At 37.0% G+C, this 19,101-nt stretch overlaps 1 protein-coding gene across 4 annotated transcripts in view; it reads right to left on the bottom strand.

Moving 5' to 3' along the window:
* Window positions 1–19,101, bottom strand: part of col16a1 (collagen, type XVI, alpha 1) — a 113,826-nt gene that overhangs the window by 12,868 nt on the left and 81,857 nt on the right. For 3 of the 4 annotated variants that reach the window (XM_051663565.1, XM_051663566.1, XM_051663568.1), the window contains 19 exons: window positions 17,105–17,161; window positions 16,553–16,594; window positions 15,239–15,310; window positions 14,148–14,201; window positions 11,483–11,524; window positions 7,665–7,781; window positions 7,440–7,481; window positions 7,167–7,244; window positions 6,993–7,037; window positions 6,355–6,399; window positions 2,470–2,523; window positions 2,241–2,294; window positions 1,816–1,869; window positions 1,665–1,709; window positions 1,194–1,247; window positions 829–864; window positions 479–541; window positions 204–275; window positions 21–74 (listed from right to left, as the gene is read on the bottom strand). In XM_051663565.1, the coding sequence (XP_051519525.1) occupies window positions 21–74; window positions 204–275; window positions 479–541; window positions 829–864; window positions 1,194–1,247; window positions 1,665–1,709; window positions 1,816–1,869; window positions 2,241–2,294; window positions 2,470–2,523; window positions 6,355–6,399; window positions 6,993–7,037; window positions 7,167–7,244; window positions 7,440–7,481; window positions 7,665–7,781; window positions 11,483–11,524; window positions 14,148–14,201; window positions 15,239–15,310; window positions 16,553–16,594; window positions 17,105–17,161 (1,080 nt within the window). The remainder of the gene's footprint in view (window positions 1–20; window positions 75–203; window positions 276–478; window positions 542–828; window positions 865–1,193; window positions 1,248–1,664; window positions 1,710–1,815; window positions 1,870–2,240; window positions 2,295–2,469; window positions 2,524–6,354; window positions 6,400–6,992; window positions 7,038–7,166; window positions 7,245–7,439; window positions 7,482–7,664; window positions 7,782–11,482; window positions 11,525–14,147; window positions 14,202–15,238; window positions 15,311–16,552; window positions 16,595–17,104; window positions 17,162–19,101) is intronic. The other variant, XM_051663567.1, reaches the window with a different exon arrangement.

The following is a 19,101-nucleotide window of genomic DNA, read 5'->3' as shown; positions in this document are numbered from 1 at the left end:
ATAAAACAACATTTTCTGACCCGTAAACCTGGTTTTCCATCCTTTCCATTATGTCCCTCCATTCCAGGTGGTCCCTACATAAAGAAGTTTAAATACTTTGCAAAAACTTCCATATTTAGGTGTGCAATTATCCATTAGAAACACAGTGTACTGAACATCTGCTTCAATAAATGTCTATCCAGAGCATTCTGACTGATACTCACAGGCATGCCTGGGGCCCCAGGTGATCCTGGGGAACCTGAAGGTCCCTGTGGGCCCTGAACTCCAACAGTACCCTAAGGGGGTAGACAAAGTAAGAGCGAGTGCTTGATACAAAAGCATCCACATTCCACATGTAAAGCCATTTTATGTCCAAGATGCTGTATGTCAGCTGTATAAGAGATCATGCAAATTAATGTAAAAGAGAGGCAAATGTCACCTATGTGGTATAATTTCATTTATCACTTCATGTTCAGACATTATGAGTACTGTCACTTGCCTTCTCTGCCTGTGGCCCTGGAGGGCCTGGGGGACCTGATTTTCCTGGGAAACCTGGAGGGCCCTAAAGACAGGATGGCAATAGAAAGAGATCTAGTTTGTTTCAGTAACTAACAATCAGTAGGTTAGTGTAGTTCCAGTAGCGCTAGCAAAACCAAGGCCATGGGTTTGATTCCCAAGGAACACACATACTAATATCATATAATACTTTACACTGTGCACTTTAAGTTGCTTTAGATCTGCTAAATGCATAAACATCCACCAATGCATAATTGCATCAAAAATGCACTAGATTCATACAGATGAAGGTTATCTCAAACTTAAATGGTCCCTTGATGACCAAACTCTTACCGGTTGTCCTGGGAATCCTTGGGATCCTTGGAAACCCTGCATACAAACAATGTGACAACTGTTACTATGTGTATTGTGTTTTGTAGCAACAGCAACAAAGTTAAGATGATCCACCAGGGAGTTTTTTTGAGTGGATACACAAAGTTATAAATATTTATTTTCCAGGATACACAGGTTTTATATATGCATTTTTCAGACCGTAGGCTTATAAATTAGAAAAAGCATGCAGAACAACTTGCTCTTCATATTGTTCTGTCAAAGAATAAGGAATCATGAGAATGTGATATCAAGAGATATGACGGATAAAGAGTCATTTTAAAGAAAACTGCTTTGTTAGGCAATTTAATCAAAACATGCTTTCATACCTGATCTCCCTTTGGTCCCACGGGTCCCGCTGTTCCTGATTCCCCTTTAGGACCCTGCCAGTCAAACAAATATATGTTATTTAATATCACAAATTGTCACAGCTTTGAGAACAATATTGCACTTTGTGAGAAAGACAAGAAGAGGAATGAAAAAAAATAAAATTCATCAGTGTTCTCCTAACAGTTTTTTTTTAGGTTGAATTTACAAGATGTTTCAAGCTGGTTTGTTTGATCCCACAGTTATTACTTACAAAGAGAGCACAAAAGGGAATCTAGCTTCTAATATATATATACTGTGCACTGTTATCATCCACCCAAGATAGACATCCAAGATAGAAGCAGTTGTCTTGGAACAGCCAAGGATAAAGATGCCAAAACAAAAGAACTGCAGTGCTGTTGTAAAACTTTAGGCAAGAGTCGATATATGTGAAACAGAAATAATAGCTGCATTAAAACAGAATGTTTACTCACTGCTGGGCCGACTGGTCCTTGATAACCTGGAGATCCTGGTGGGCCCTATGTTAAATCAAAACAGTAAAAAGTTTTAGGGTGTTTTAAGAGTTCCTGTGTGAATGTACATAAATGCAGCATTACATCCGTTGTTCAGAGAAGAACTTCTTACAGTTTCTCCTTTCTGCCCCGCACTGCCTGGACTGCCACGCTCTCCTTTTAGTCCCTAAAAACAGAGCAAAGATTTTTAACCCACCAATCAATTTGCAGTAATATCACTCATTACAGCAACAGTAAAGGGCCGTTCACAAATTAAGCGATTTGAAGTGACTCATTTATTTCCAGTCATTCAAGAGTTGGCGATTTCCTGCAACCTCAGGCGATGCAACAAAGTTGTGCAGAGTTAAACCTTTTATGTATATGACCCAACCACCACTGGGAATGCAGACAGTGATCTGCCACCTTATACAGTTGGATACTGCGACCAACAGGACTCAATGACCACTAGATTAACGCTTTGTGTGAACACCCCTAAATAAATAAAGACATCTGCACTATGTGGACATTTGGGTAAAAGAAGACCTGGATGCCACTTACAGGGAGTCCAGGTGGTCCCATTGTTCCCGGATAGCCAGGGTTTCCAGGTGGACCCTTGATAAAGCAGAATTTTAGGAGAAAATAATGTATTTATTTTAGAAAAAATAAAAGCAACTCTATAAAATAGCAAACTAAATAAATATTATATACAGAACAGTTGATCCATGATAAGTACAGATTTTCTGGTGTCTATTCTTGAGTTACTCATGCAAGACAAAGGTTGACTCACCTGTTCACCTTTCTGTCCTGTAAGCCCATCTGTTCCTCTCTGACCTTGCTGACCCTTTGGTTAAAAAAAGTAATGAGTTCACACCGAACGGGTTTACGTCCATCTATGCTGTTTATCTATATAAACATGCACTGGATGGATGTCTTTGACCATAGCAGAGCGTCTTGCAGGTCTTTCAACATTGCATGCAGGTGTGCAGAGTTTTTAGACGCTGTGTCAAGTTAAAAAAAAACCTGCATTACAGTCTATTCATTGCGCTGCGTCTATTTGTTTTATTTTTTTTTGTGCAAGAAATCAAGAACACATTTGGTCTGAATGGCCCCTTAGAGAGGCCTCAAAAAGGCAAAGCAACAAAATAATGTACATGAATATTTTATGAGCATACATCATATGACAAAGTAACACGACACTACAATTTAAGTTAATTCAAAGTATTTCTAGCAAGTCAGTCCAGTGTCGGCCATCTTTGGAATGCTCTTGGAGACTATTTCCAGTCATGCCAGTGCAGCTCCTATCTACTTGAATGGGGGAACACTGAAATCTCAAAAATTGTTGGTCAAGATTACGATCAAAGAACAAATTTCAAATCATTAATAAATTTGGATAATATTGGAATAATTATTTGTGCTTCTTTACCTCATATTACGCTAAAACACAATTTTCCCATCTTGTACAGCTAATGCGCATGCACGTTAGCGAGTTGATTGACAGGCGATGTCTGTATCTAAATGGTGATTGGCACTTTTTCCTGTAAGGTGGGATTTCCTATCTACATCCATTGACCTTTGGGCGCTTGAGCTTTTTTGTTGGACGTTCCAATTTCTCCCATTCATTTAAACAGAAGTGGCCAATCTCTGCTTAATAGTCTCTGTTTATATCCAATTTTACAACTTCATTGCCATGATGAAGTAACATCATATACTCTGTTATCCCAGTAATTTAGTAGTACGTTTAACAGAAGAATTAACGTAAGTGCATTTATAAAATGATAAGCTTCACTTTTATACCTTTAAACACACCAAACATTGGCCCCATTCCCTTCCACTTAAACCTGATTTTTATCACAGATTTTTTCTTTTTTTATCTTTAGAAATGGAGGGATGAGTCAAATTGTGTTTTGTGGTATTTAACATTATGCCACAAATGCTGTCGATTGAGTTTATCTTGTATTGAACCTAGAATATTTCTTATATATATTTTTAGAACACTTCCTCTGTTCACTGCCATGCAGTTCAGATCATATTTCTGTGAGCTTAATAGTAATATATAACAGTTTTAACACCTGCCACCAGCTTGGCATTTACTTCCTAAGTGAGGGTTGAAAGTAAGGGGAATTAATTAATGATTCCTCCTTTCTGTCATCTGTATTCCACAAAAACAGACAAATGATACAGGGTTATTGTCTTTATTGTTTTTATCTTTATTGTCAGGGGAAATATCAAGCCTATTAGCTATTGGATGCATTATGAAAAAGGCGTGGACCTGAGCTGAATCTCAGATTTGACAATCTATCAGTGAATGCCCACCTGCATAGATATATCACTTTGTGTTATGTATGTAACATTATCCCTTACATAAATTATATTGAAGTAGTGAGTTGCGTGTAGCAGGTCTGAAAGCGTACTATACGCCCTGTTGATTTAAGACGAGCCATTTTCAAGTCTAGAAGGTGGATTTGACTTATTGCTTTAAATACTAATCAAGAAAGATAGTGGCAAAATTGGTTGCCTCTTCGAAATGTCTTTGTTGTTGTCTTAAAGTTTGCTGACTGAACAGTCTCTTCAGCAGTTGAGTTATATATCATCTATTCGCAGATCAATACCACTTCAAATTTCAATTTAGAAAATATTAGACTACTGTTAAACCTTATTTTCTGTGCTAAAAAAAAAAAAAAGAGGGACTGGAAAAAAATCAACACTGCTGATTTTGTTGTTTCAGAGAAGTCAATTGAAGCAAATTAAAAAGAGTCAGATCAAGCTCACTAAGCATAAAGCTGGACCACATTCAAATAAAATCCATTCTGGCTCAATTAATCAGTGAGCTAAAATCTCTGCTAAAACATGCTATTCTAGCTGGTGGAAAATAACATGTCAGCACAACATACACAATAGTCTCCTATGGAGAGGTAAGCACAATAACAGTATAGTTTTATTTCTCTGAAATTGCAATTGTTACAAAGCATGAGAGAAACAAGCAAGATGGGGCGAGGTCCTGGGGTAATTAAACATTGCTTTCTATGTCTTTTTGTATGAGGTGAGATTGGGATGCCAAAATTGTTTTATCATTGTTTGAGTGCATGAATAAAACCAACAAAATGTTTGATTTGATTGATTATGGATAGAATGGTGTAGTTATCACTTAACTAATATCTGATTACTCTTTTGCATCTCACACCCCTCTTCTCACTATTCTTCAATGCTTTGCTTGAAAAGAGAGCTTGTGCAATTTTTATCTTTAAAATAAATGTAACTTGGTTTGATATTTTTGATATGCATTTTTAAATGTGGCTTAGTCATTCAAATATGTTTAGGGACTGCTGTACTCTATGCATTATGGCGTTCAAACTTTTATGTAACACTTTCTATGAAGCATACATTTAAAATGCATTATAAGGGGTGTTTTTATCACATTATAATGAATGCATAATGCCTTATAATAAACCTTATAATATGTTGTATTGCCTCATAAATAATTGTATCAACAGTTATAATATGATATAATACCTATTTGTGGTTAGAACTTTTAAGATTACAATGCTTTATAACACATAATGCAACCTGTATTTCTAATGCATTATATGGGTATTCTTAACACATTATAATGTACGTATAATGCCTTATAATAAACATTCTTGTGACTTTGTATATTCTCAGAACACAAATGAGTGAAAATCCTTAATTTACAGTGACAGTGCCTAGTGTTTAGTAGAGCTGTTACTTTGTTCATTTTTGAGTGTTTTCTCTGATTCCAGTGTTCATTTTAATGTAAGCAAGTTTAAGCTGATAACTCTTTTACATCTGAAATAATGTTATGTGGTTTTGTTAATTTGATTAAATATTATATTTTCTATGTATTACAATACAAATCTTCAAAGCAAATGTATCTTATAACTACTTCATAATATCTTAAGGCTGTTTAAAAGAAGACCTACTGAAGCTTGCATTACTTTATTTAAAGCAGACAAATACAACTTATTAATGATTATGACCACATTATAAAGCCTTTTGGATGTTTACAAGAATACATTGCATTTGTCATTTGACTTAAAGCGGTAAAAGACCACTTATAAGTTGAAGAAAGATATTGTGCAAGTTTTGATCTTAAATAAACAATGTCAAAATATGAAACTTATAATACATTATAACTATGAGACCTAAAATACATTATAACTTAAAACAAATGTGGATAAAATGTGGTGTTTATCGTGTGTTATAATGCAGTATACTCTTAAAAGTTATAACCACAAATAGGTAAGTATCATATCATATTATGACAATTATTTATGAGACAATACAACATACAAGGTTTATTATAAAGCATTATGCATACATTATAATGCGTTAATAACACCCCTTATAATGCATTATAAATACAGGTTTCATAGAAAGTGTTACCCCTATAAATCTGATGGAGGAGACTAACATGCAACTGCAACTGCAACTGCAACTGTTGATAATGTTGTTTTCAAAACCACTTTTTCATATTTTTTGGTGTAAAACCATCCAAATGTATCAGATATTTAACCTGGTTTTTATCATATAATAAATAGGTAACTGTGGTACCTATGGTATCCAGGACTTGTTTCACCCCATGCTAAACCACTTCTGTATGTATGATGCATTTACAACCGCATCGGTATGGGTGAGTTGGTGTGTTTTGACTTACAGGCAGTCCAGAGGGTCCTTGAGGGCCAGGCAAACCAATATTGCCCTGTGGAAGACAGGCAATAAGAGAGGAACACTTTGAAACATTCCCTTTTAATTAAGAAAAGGAACAAAAATAAGCTGAAACTAAACAAATTAAAGTAACGCAGCTCTGTAAAGAAATAAAGTGTATAGTAAGAACCTGCCTCAGTTGGCACATAAAGTCTTAACTCTCATTTCCCCAAAATTAGGTTTGGCATGGCAGGGACTCTGGAAGGATTTCTTTAGTACTGAATCACACCTGTTGGGGGCTCTCAAACCCTACCGCAAAAAGTATTAGGGTGCTTTTTACTTCTTAGTTTTTCCTAATTGAAAACACTAAACCTAAAACAAAACATCACGCAAACAAACATTGTACACTTGTGGGACTAAATGCTAATAACTAAATCAAGTCAGGCAGAACAATCCACCATATTTTACATTTCTAAAACAGGGGCTCGGCATTGGTTTATGTCTATATGATGTGGACTGAACTTTGAAAGCCATTTGAGGGCACTCTTAGACTCAGTTTCTAAGAAGAGAGGGTAACAAAAGGGAATCTGGCCAGACACTGCCTCTTAGGAAGAAATCTGGGGCATAAATTGGAAAGTACAAACTTACCGGGTTTCCTTGAAGTCCAAAAGGTCCTCGCTCACCCCTAGGACCCTACAATGAATGCAGCCACTATTTTATAAAGGTTTTTACTGTTTTCTAATGTATATTTAATTGATTGGCTGATTTATATTTTTGTATAAATTTGGGTCAATTTGGATAGATTGAAATGATCTCTCTCACTGGCTCTCCTTTGGCCCCTGGGGTCCCTGGGATACCCGGCATCCCTGGAGAACCGACGCACTGACCACTGTTACCAGTCTAAAAAGATTGAACAGACATGAGGTGCTACAATAAAGAAATGCACAACAAAGGGAGACAAAAATCTGATCATTAGGGCTGACTGTCAGATACACTGAAGAATCATATTTTTTGCTGCCGTTCTGAACAAAGCTGTACATTTGAAGATAGGGTCCGTTTTGTATTGTGAACACATCAATCGATCCATATACTTACAGGTCCACTTGGTGTTTGCTCTCTCTGCAGCTGCTCTAGACACTGTGAAAGTGACCACAGAGATACACATTTACAATCTGTGTGCATTCTAACAGCACTGTATGTTTTGGAATGTGCAAAACTATTGACTACAGTGCACTGTAGCATTTTCAATAGCATTCAGTATGAAAAAGAAAGCACAAAACAACTGTGAACAAGACATCATCCATCGTTCATCCCTCTCACCCGCTCGCATCCTTCTAAGGGGACAACACCAGGCTTGCCCTGATCTCCCTTCTCACCCTTAGCACCAACCATGCCGGGCACACCTGGTAGGCCCTTGGAGCATTCTCTACACCCCTCCTACAGTGAAGCATACACATATCATAAACACACGTGTACACACACTGCAAGGAGCACGCTAACTAGATGAACATTTCCTGAAGCAAATACAAGTGCTTGAAAGGCAGCAAAAGAATAGCGTTAAAGCTAAGGTAAATTTAGGTTTCAGGTATTGATTCTGCATAAAGTTAAATGTGACATCAGAGCTACTTTGCAGTTGTCATGACTCTTAGCATGTATTTGCTTCACATAAGAATCAACGCATATAAATGGGCTATATAAATGGCGACTATAAATGGCTAAATACAGTAATCGATAACAATGCAGTCTGCAAACATTAAGATGACGTCATTGTTGGTTACATTTTGAATACTGAACATTTTATCACTGTAAGTCAATAGGTGATCTTCAATCTTAACGTTTTTTAAAACCAAAAGTAGCACACCTAAGGTGAAAATTAAGCTGAAGTTTAATACGTAGGGTTAGTGGTTTAGAAATGTCCCTAACTGGAATGTTTGAGGAATATCAATACAGTGCTGCCTTGCAAGAACTATAATGAAAAAAACAAACAAAAAAACAAAAACGCAGCACCTTCATACAAATACAGACTATAATTAAAAGCATAAATTACTTCAGCATTGAGAGTAATGAGGTACAGACAGACTGAGGACAACACAAATTCAAACACACCCCATGAAACATAAACACACTGTTAACACAGTGCTTTCAAAGATAGTATGAGAGAGCAGGAATTAAGAAGGAATGAATGCAGAAAGTTTTAAAACCAGATTAGCAAACGTAATCTTGGATTGCAAAATAGATGATTTTTGTATCGGTGCTTGCTTCAAACTTCTACCCTTAGGAAAATTAACTATGGTTTTACTACACTAAACATAGTTATGTGTAGTAACACCATAGAATAAAAAAAAAAATAAAATAAAATAAAAAATTGTACTTGTAATAATTAATTTAACTGTTCTTTTAATTAACAGTGAAATGGGTAACACTTTATACTTACTCTAATAAAATAAACTAATACATACTTTATCTTATACACTCCCTGGTCAAAAAAAAAAAAAAAAAAAAAAAGAAAGGAAGGAAGAAAAAAAAGTTGCTGTTTGGATTAAAAAAAGAAGATACTTAAGAGCCTATGATTGTATCATTATTTCAGTGATTAATGTTTCAGCTGGCAACAAATCTTTTAACCCTAACTGATGCAGTGTGTAGCTTCTCATTTCTTAAACAACCATAGACATATCCCGTGGTTGTGGAATTTTGTTTTACTGTTTTTCAGAAGGGGCAAATTATTGGCCTGCATCAAGCAAAGAAAACAACTAAGGAGATTGCTGAAATCATTGGAAATGGGTTACGAGTTGTCCAACGAATTATTAAAACCTGGAATGATAGTGGTGATCCGTCAGCTTCGCGGAAGAAATGTGGTCGGAAAAAAATCTTAAATGTTTGTAATCGGAGATCACTAAAACACTTGAAGTCACATTGTAAAAAAATCTACAGTAGAACTCACGGTTATGTTTAATAGTGAAAGTAAGAGCATTTACACATGCACAATGCGACAAAATCTAACAGGATTGGGACAAAACAGCTGTGTGGCCACAAGAAAGCCACTTGTTAGTGAGGCTAATCGTAAAAAAATGACTTCAATTTGCTAGGGAGCATAAAGATTGGACTGTGGAGCGATTTAAAAAGGTCATGTGGTCCTATGAGTCCAGCTTTACCCAATTCCAAAGCGATGGGCACGTCAGGGTAAGAAGAGAAGTGCATGAAGTGATGCACCCATCATGTATAGTACCCACTGTGCAAGCCTCTGGCAGTGTTATGATCTGGGGTTGCTTCAGTTGGTCAGGTCTAGGCACAGCAACGTTATGTGGCAATAAAATGAAGTCAGCTGACTACCTGAATGTACTGAATGATCAGATTATCCCATCAATGGATTTTTTCTTCCCTGACAGCACGGGCATATTCCAGGATGACAATGCCAAGATTCATCGGGCTCAAATTGTGAAAGAGTGGTTCAGGGAGCATGAGGAATCATTTTCACACATGAATTGGCCACCACAGAGTCCTGACCTTCACCCCATTGATAGTCTTTGCAATGTGCTGGAGAAGACTTTACGGAGTGGTTCTACTCTCCCGTCATCAATACAAGATCTCGGCCAAAAATGAATGCAACTTTGGATAGAAATAAATGTTGTAACATTGCATAAGGTTGTTGAAACAATGCCATGACGAATGTGTGCCATAATCAAAGCTAAAGGCGGTCCAACAAAATGTTAGAGTATGCAACTTTTTTTGGGCCAGGCAGTGAACATAATAAATTGTTACGCATTGTATAGGTAATGACTAATGTAGTAATGTTCATGTTAAAACATTATCTTATATTACGATATACAGTACATAAGAATGAATGATTAGACTATTTGTTTGTTTTATTTGTGTACAATTTGTTTTTGTTTTTTTACATATGATACATATGATACAATTAGTCATTTGTCATCTGCGAAGAAGAGCATAAAAAAACTAGCATGGGTACAGTGACACTCAGTATTTTCCCAAAGTTTAATAACATAAGTTTTTATTTAAATTAATTAATATTTTCACTTTTATCACAGAAGGAAATATACAGCACAAATGATGGTGACTCCAGCACTGCTGGCACATCAGCATTTCATTGTAGATGCTAGATATGTCCCGCCCCTTATTGAAATGGAACATATGATTGGTTAGAAAATACCCAGTCACATCTAAAATGAACGTTCTGATTGGTACACAGCTGAGTCAGACTCTATCTGCCCGTGCCTTCAGTTGAGTTTAGCGATCCCACTTGCCACTGCTCTGTGCGCGTTTAGAGAAAATCTGTGTACTTTTATTAAAATAAATAAATAATAACAGTTCACTCAAAGGTGCTGCGGCATCACCTCAGTATAATTAAAGGTTATGGGTCAAAATCCTTCTCGCTGTGCTGGCGGCCATACGTATCATCACTCATTTTAGGGGGGCATACGCAAAATTCATAGAAAGATAGGTGGCATATGGCGTATGCATGCATATCTCCTATACTACACTACTAGGTAAAATGATCCTTTATAGACTAATTGACTTTGCTTTAAGTCTATACCATGGTTAATTTGTAGTTTGTGAACCATGGTATCAAAAAATATGCTTTTAAAACCATAGTTTCCACCAAAACTATGGTTAGTGCAGTCACGGTTACAACAGTTTTATTATAATAAAACCATGGTTAATTTGTGAGATTTTCCACGAAAGAGCATTTTATCTGAAAGCGTGAAATTCTATTTTAAGCATCTTATTTGTGTACAAACATCTGATAAACCTCTAAAAAAAAAAAAAAAAAGAAAAAAAAAAGATTCACACATTCTAATTCATAAACATTATAGATGTATTGCACATGATCCAATGCTTTAACAAGTTTCCATGTGAAAACAAACACACTGCATGGATGTATTGGTGATGTACATTCACTGTGCTGGTAGGCAGCTTATAAAATAAATAAATAAATAAATAAAACCCTAAGGAGACTTGCAGTTATTCATGCCAGGAAATAAACTGTAATGTGTGCATGTCTTTACACAGACAATGCAACTATTTACAGGTAGTTGCGCATGCATACTAATGATATAGACAGACGGAAAACATCCGCCAGTTCATAAGTGTTAGACTGAAGGTTAGATTAGTTTCCTTACCTTGCCAGAGGAGGATTCATCCTGAGGCAGAGCAACAATAGGCTGTGGGATGGAGGAGACGAATACATGAGTCAGACATGGTGACTGTGTCAAAAAGCCATTTCATATCACATCAACTGCATAAATAATTATAATAAGAAGTTAAGAAGAGAGTGGCTATAGTAGCTTAAGACCAAGACAAAACAGTACACTTGAAGTTCTTTTTCAAAGCATTGCTCTGAAATCTACAATGAAGACATAGAACTAATTTATGTTCTCATTATAGCATAAACAAGAAAAAAAAAAAAAAAAAAAAAACATATTTAACTATTTTCCATGAAATTATTCCCAGAATCGTATACTCTGAAAACAAATGAACATGATAAATTATTTATTACATATTACACTACATGTTCACACTACATTATCATGCTGCCATTTATTACATTGCCATTTCAGAACAGTTTTCTGACTTATTGCATTTATAAATATGTAAATGAAAATACAATAATTAGTTATAGTTCATATTTTACGGTAGTTTGTCGTTTACAGTTTGGATAAGATATTGCTTTCGCAACCCCAGTTTGAAAAGCAAACATTTCAGAGCACAAAAGACTTTCAGAAGGACAAAAACACATCGGTCCACTAGAATTTCCAGTGGCTCCACATTCCAATGTGCAATACCCACAACGCACCTCAAATTGATAAGGAATCCTATACACGTGGAGCATGTAATCAACCCCCAGAGTAATTTGAGACACTGAGAAATTCAACTCAGATTCCACTTCAGCTCAATATATTATGTGCACTTGGCCGACATTGCCCTTTTTTGTTTGGCATAGAGGACTGAAATATTTTGCTTACTAGAGTTGAATCTGAGAGCTTGGCAGAGGATGAGAGTTGTCCTCAGATGCTCTTACAGGGGGTAGGAGCATTCAGTGGGCAGATATTGATGTACTTCATGTACATCATCTCCTGCCATCGTGAAGTGGTTCGTTGTGGGACCTCTCGTGTGATGAGAAATACACTCCACCTTATGCCATCCACGGAATGTATTGTTCCAAGTTACTGTAATTACTGATTTAATCCAAATAACTGCAATTACTTGTTTAATTTGTAAACAGGGTTTCATGGTTTCCTTTGCTTCCGAATAAGTCTTCAGTTAAGCAGTTTTACTTTTACAAAGAACCATCTTAGCTTTTAATGGTATTCAATACCATATTTAATATTTTAATTAACTATTTAGTATATGGCTCTAAGATATTAATTTGGATAATACAGTAAAAGAATAGTTCACCCAAACATATAAATTCTGACATAATTTACAGGAACTTACCCTCATGTTGTTCCAAACCCATGTAAAGTTTTTCTTCTGTGGATCACAAAGAAATTTAGAAGAGTGCCCTAGTCACTTTTTTCCATGCAATTACGATGAATGGGGATCTTTCAAGCTTCAAAAAAAGAGAGCAAAACACTATAAAAGTATCATAAAAGTGGTCCATATAACTCACACTCTATATTCCAAGCTTTCTAAAGCTATATAATAGCTCTGAGTGAGGAACAAACTTAAATTTATGTTGTTATTCACTGAAAATCTTGTCACCTGCACTAGATTTCCTTAATACATTTATAAGAGTTCATGAGAGTAGCAGAAATGTCCAATTTGTAAATGAAAAATTCATACTGACTTACTGACTGAATGATCCAGATTCAGCAGTTCTCGATTAAAGAGCTCTTTGGAGGAGAAGATTATAGGTATAGAAATATAGGAATTATAGATATAGGAATATAGCATACCACATTTATGATAATTTAATGGTGCCTTTTTTGTCCTTTTTGAAGTTTAAAGCTCCAGTCCCCATTCATTGCAATTACATGGAAAAGAGTGATCAGTACATTCTTCAAAAAGTCATCAGCAGTTGGAACAGTCAGTAAATGATGACAGAAATGTCATTTTTGGGTGTACTATCCCTTAACTAAACTAGCTTTGGGATTAGCTCGATCTGTTGGTAGAAGGTCGGCAAACGAAGAGTTAAATGAATAACACGATTCAGACGCAGATTATCTGATTATGCTCTGGAAGAACTTGGTGGTCGGAGTCTGTTGATGGAGGTGGAGCAGTGCTGGGACTAAAGTCCAGCCAAATTTCCACTGCAGGCTTCAAGGCCTGAGCTCTGACTCCAGGAAAATATGTGTGCAGAGAGGCAGGGCCATTAATGCCAAAATCCCGCTCTCAACTAAAGATCTAATGGCTCTTTCTGTACCGCACATCACTCACAATAATGGCTGCCCTAACTGTAACTCAACACAATGGCAGTGTTTACCATTACACAAAGCCTCAGAGACTGAGAGTTAACATTGAAAGGGTAATGGGACCGTCGACACCCATAAAGGACGCACTGCAACAGAAGCAACTCAAAATGTGCTAAGTTAAGATGCTTACAAATGCTTACTGGTTCCTGTTTTATATAAAAATAAAAATAAAAATAAAAATCTGATGATTCATTGCTATTGTCATTGTTAATCAGCTCTGTGTCTCTGCACAGTTAATTTCCTCAACTGGATTCAGAAAATTTGATCGCTCCCCTTCAATTACAGATGTTGACCAATCAGACTCCTTGCTCTGTGTTTAGATAATAAAGCTACTGAATGCCACTATAGCTCCTCCTGATGTCTGGTTACTCACTGCTTGGCCGGGTGGACCCGGTTTCCCTGCTAGGCCATCGATGCCAGGGATACCCTGTAAGAAGGAACTGAGGTTGAATTGGTTTAGCTTGTGGCCACATTCTGGACACCTTCTTCTCCAGTGGGGCAGAGGGGAAGTAGCCAAAGCCCTGGACCCTCTCCTGGTTTGTGTTCCAGCTCGGAGTAGACATTTACATTTTGCTTGCCTTTCTCTGTCTAGTTTTAAATTTCAGTTGTTCTGAGGCTTGGGAAATCAACACAATACCAGGTTAAAGACCACACAGTGCTCACGGTGAGATCTTTCAGAAGAATTTGAGTTTGTTAAAACGAGAGCACATTATAGTAATGATACTGACATTTATTTTAGGTATCGGACGTATTTAACTTTCACAATTTGATTGTCCAGCTGGGCAAATACTTAAAACATAACTGATGAATAATTATGAATATGACCTCACAGTGAGCTCGGCATGGTTTTTAAATAGAAAAAAAGCAGCATGATTCCCAACCACTAATTTAATTAAGGTATTACATTTACATTACATTTTATTAATATTTTGCACAACATTTTAGCTATACATTAAGGCTTTAGATTTAAGTCTATATTTACTTTAAATTACGTTTTAAAAGCACAGGCATTTAAAAAGCACATCCCACTGCACTAACCAAAATTCCCAGAAGCCCCCTTTACAGTGTTAGTGCAAATTTAACAGTGCAGTTTTTAACATAACGGCCATTTACGAATTACATTACAGTGCATATTTAACATGCTGTGAATTATGACAACATCATTACATTTAACGTGACATTACATTTATTTTACATTTAATTATTGGCAATTTTATCTATTTAGAATTATTTGCTACATTAAAATGTGTTTTTATTTAACTACTTTATAAACAGAGGATTTTACAGAAAATGTAACATTATTGGTGCATTTAAATAAGCTTTGGCTAAAGCCCTTAGTAACCCATGCAGGCCTGCCCAAATGCAGAAGCCCCAGAAAAAGAGGGGGACAGAAGTGGAACAGACAAATAGAGCGGAGAGTTCACCCTGATGCCAATGCATGGCATGTGAGTGTTTGTTTCATACCTGTGGTCCTGGTATTCCAATGAAGCCCTGGGGCCCAGGAGGACCTGGAGGGCCTGGTGGTCCAGGAGGCCCCTGAGACACATTTAACACATTGGAATGAGCAAAAGTAAGTAGTAGGAATGATTAAAAAGTCAGGATCATTATTATTATTATTTGTTAAGACTAAATCAATTAGCTGTTTTACAGTGTTATAGCATGGAGTTTACAGTATGCAAAGATGCAAACAAAGGAGGCAGCAGATATTTGTTCTCCCGTACATGTCCACTGGTGCGGAGCTGAGCAGGTCTTTTCAATTCATTCTATATGCATGCTGACAATGTACTGTTGTCTCATGAGAACTCATAATAATTCTGACGAATTCATAATTAAAAGATATTGTACGACTTGGCGCATAGAAAAAGGTATGATTTTTAAAACAACCAATCAGCAAACAGAATTTCAAATTAATATAGAGTATTAAAAGCATCAACATTCAGCTAGCCTCCGATCCAACACTTCTGTAAACAAATTTGCTCACTCAATGCATATTTATTTAGGCTATGCAATACAAATGACTGATGTATGTCAGTGTGTTATACACTTCCCACTGTCTCATTTGAAACACCTACTTTGTGGTACACAAAATTTTTTTTTTTCCCCTATTAAAATCATGGTTAGGTTTTGGTAATAGGTTACATTTTATGGCAAGGTTTAGGTTTGTGTTTGGGGTTAAACTTAGGATAAAATCATAACAACATCATTTGTTGGTTTCTTTATTTTTCTCTATGGGAGTAAAAGTCTTTTGTGTAAGACAGCTTGTACAATTTTGCCATCTTGCACTATTACTACGACTTGTAATGAGACCGGTTTGGAGCTGAGCAAAAGGTTCACATGGGCGTCTTTGCAATTGCCAGCGCTAAAAAGCAAGTGGTGAGAGCATCAAAAAGTTACAAAAATTCTCAACTTTATGCAAATGAGAGGAGAGAAATGCCAGACAGCAGCCGATCACTGTGTGATGTAGGCAAGCCAAGATTGTGATGTCTGTTATCAGCATTTCATAATCTATTGAAGATAACGATTCTGTTGGAATCAGTGATTAAATGTTTTTACGTTGATTTCCATTGGTTAAGCTGTGGCTGTGTTAGCAAAAGTGTATTATATAATGGATAGTACCAACTTTACATTCCGATTAAACAAGGCAAATTCTAAATTGGTGTAAACAGATTTTCTTCTGCACCAGAGGACACATAATTCCCTCTAACTACATGATAAGTCAGAAAAAGTGAGAAAGAATGAGTATCAGGGACAGACAGAGAGTGAAAGAGAAAGTCACACCTGAGGACCAGGCTGCCACCTGTTCTCACCACCTGGGACACCCTGCAGGGTAAGAGCAATCAAATAAAGCACTACAAATGACATCAGGTCTACAGAGAACAACATCAAATGTATTCAAGTCAAGTCAGTGCATTAAAAGGGATAGTTTCACCCAGTAATGAAAATTCCATGATCATTTACTCTCATGTTGCTCTAAACCCAGATGGCTACAGGAGATGTTATGCAGAATGACATCTTTGGTTACCATTCACTTCATTTGTATGGAGAAAAGATTAAATGAAAGTGAATCATGACTAAGAATAACTCACTGCCTAACATCTCCTTTTTATGTGATATGGAATAAAGAAAGTCATATGCTTTTAGAACAACATGAAGGTGAGTAAATAATGACAGATTGTTTTTTTTTTTTTGTTTGTTTGTTTTTTTTTTTTTTGTGAACTATCCCTTTAAAGGACATACAGTATGTATTAGCCTTCATTCTTCAAGTGAGCATGTGTGAGAGTGTATCAATTTTCTCCTGATTAAAACCAATGGAATAAAGCATTAGCTCACAGGCCCACCAGTTCCCGGGAATGTATGATGCAGACAGTTGCACTCTCCTGGTTCACCCTATGACATAAGAAAACAAAAACAAAAAAACACTTTGGTCACAGTGATAGTTCTGAATGGTGATATGCTATGAAGTCACGATGTTCAGAGTGGCTGCTAGTGTGTTGCAATGTAACTGCTAAGGTGTTCTGCGTGGTGGTTGGGGCATTGCTAGATGGCTGCTAAGGTGTTATGGGTGGTTACTAGGTGTACTAAAGCGGAGCTACAATCACATTATCTAGGTCTGTTTCGTTTCAGTCGGACTGTCTGATTTTGTCTGATTTTTTCCCCCTTAAAAACAGCACAATTAGAAGTATGATTCATTTCTATAGCACAAATGGTGTGGGATTACATACTAAAATGTTATACTTAGGTTTAGGTGTTTGCTCGAATCGTTAAACCTAAGAATGAACAATAGCAAGCACCACTAATTACATTCCCAACATGCAAATCACCAGTAATAGTAGCATATGCCACAACATAACATGACACAAGAATTACAAAAGGCTCTGCTGCAAAATTCCACCCTGGCACTCAACTGGAATGTCAGAGCACTTCATCACTCTTAGGAGGAATATGCATCATTTGATATCAGCGGCTACTTTCCTCTGTGTTTAGACAAATTAGTCTGGGAGACAACAGAGGACTTTTAAGGATGAAGCATTTCCAGGGCTCTGCTTTCGAGCTCTCGCTTTCTCATCTCCCACATGCTCATTTTCTTTCTCCTTGATGGCAGATTACAGATGACAGCTGTTATATTCACCAATTAATAGCTCTGTTTCAGCTCGAGGGCATTTTTTAACTTTTTTTAGCATTGTCAAACTTTTCTGTCAGACTTCCTACACCTCTGTTTGTGTCTCCAGGGTGGACACATCACTGTCCAAACAGCTGGTCCCTCTAAACACTGCTCCTTCGATCCTTCATTCCCTCCAAACACACACAGTACACAAGACACTTGAGCTCTGTTCCAAAACACATTGAGCTGCCTCAGCATGCAGCATTTTAAGGCATCATAGATGAGCTAATGCAAAGATGTAGGCAACTTAACTATCCTTCCTCCTGAGAAATACTAAGGAAGCATTACATATGTCCTTTGTGGAGAAGGCAAAACATTGTGATGAGCTCAGTGAAAAAATAAATCCAAGACAGCAGATGAAGTGAGAGAAATGTAGATAATAAACAGGGTTTAAATTGAGATTATCGTGGTGGCAGAACCCTAAGAGTGGGTGGGTGTGGGGGGTGGGGGGGTAATGGCCAGAGTATACTTCATTTTTCTGTGTTTCGGATCGAATCGTGCCCGGCCAACCGAATTGCTTTTCAAAGTATACTTTCCTGACCGCGAGCGAATATGAAAGTGTTTGACGCATGACAACTACGACTGCTTTGTGATACTGTTTTAAAATAGTCAATGGCCATCGCATGCACCATCGATGCAAACAGACATCTGTATGTTGAAAAAATCTGGCCCATGCGTGATCAGGCTGCTTGGACTGTGCTGATGTTGCGTCACGCATACTGTGCATGGAGCGATCAGCAACGTGGACAACCGAAGTATACTTTGGCTTTCAGGTGTTACACATTTGTTCCCACTGGTTGAACTGCTTGTAGCAGACAGCGGAGTGAGATGGAGTGGGTTTGCACTTTAAACAGAGCCACTCAAGGCGAATATAGCAATGCGACACAGACAGGATTGTTTTTTTTTGTTTGTTTTTTTGTGCAATCGGAGGTGACGGAACGCCCACTCTTAGGGTTCTGCCACATGGGATCCTTCATATGCCATTGCCTGAATCTTGGATTTAGGATAGACCTCACCGAAATTACCAGCCGGTTGAATGTAGTCCATCATTAGACCAATCACCTTGGTCTAATGATGGACTACACTCTTGAAATGGAATACATAGACTATCAATATATTGCCAACAAAAGCCTTCATCAGCCAACTAACAAAGGACAATGCATCT

Source organism: Myxocyprinus asiaticus, chromosome 30 (assembly GCF_019703515.2).
Source record: "Myxocyprinus asiaticus isolate MX2 ecotype Aquarium Trade chromosome 30, UBuf_Myxa_2, whole genome shotgun sequence".
NCBI lineage: Eukaryota > Metazoa > Chordata > Actinopteri > Cypriniformes > Catostomidae > Myxocyprinus > Myxocyprinus asiaticus.
The sequence above is the reverse complement of the archived record's forward strand: the minus strand, read 5'-3'. Positions and strand labels throughout refer to the sequence as shown.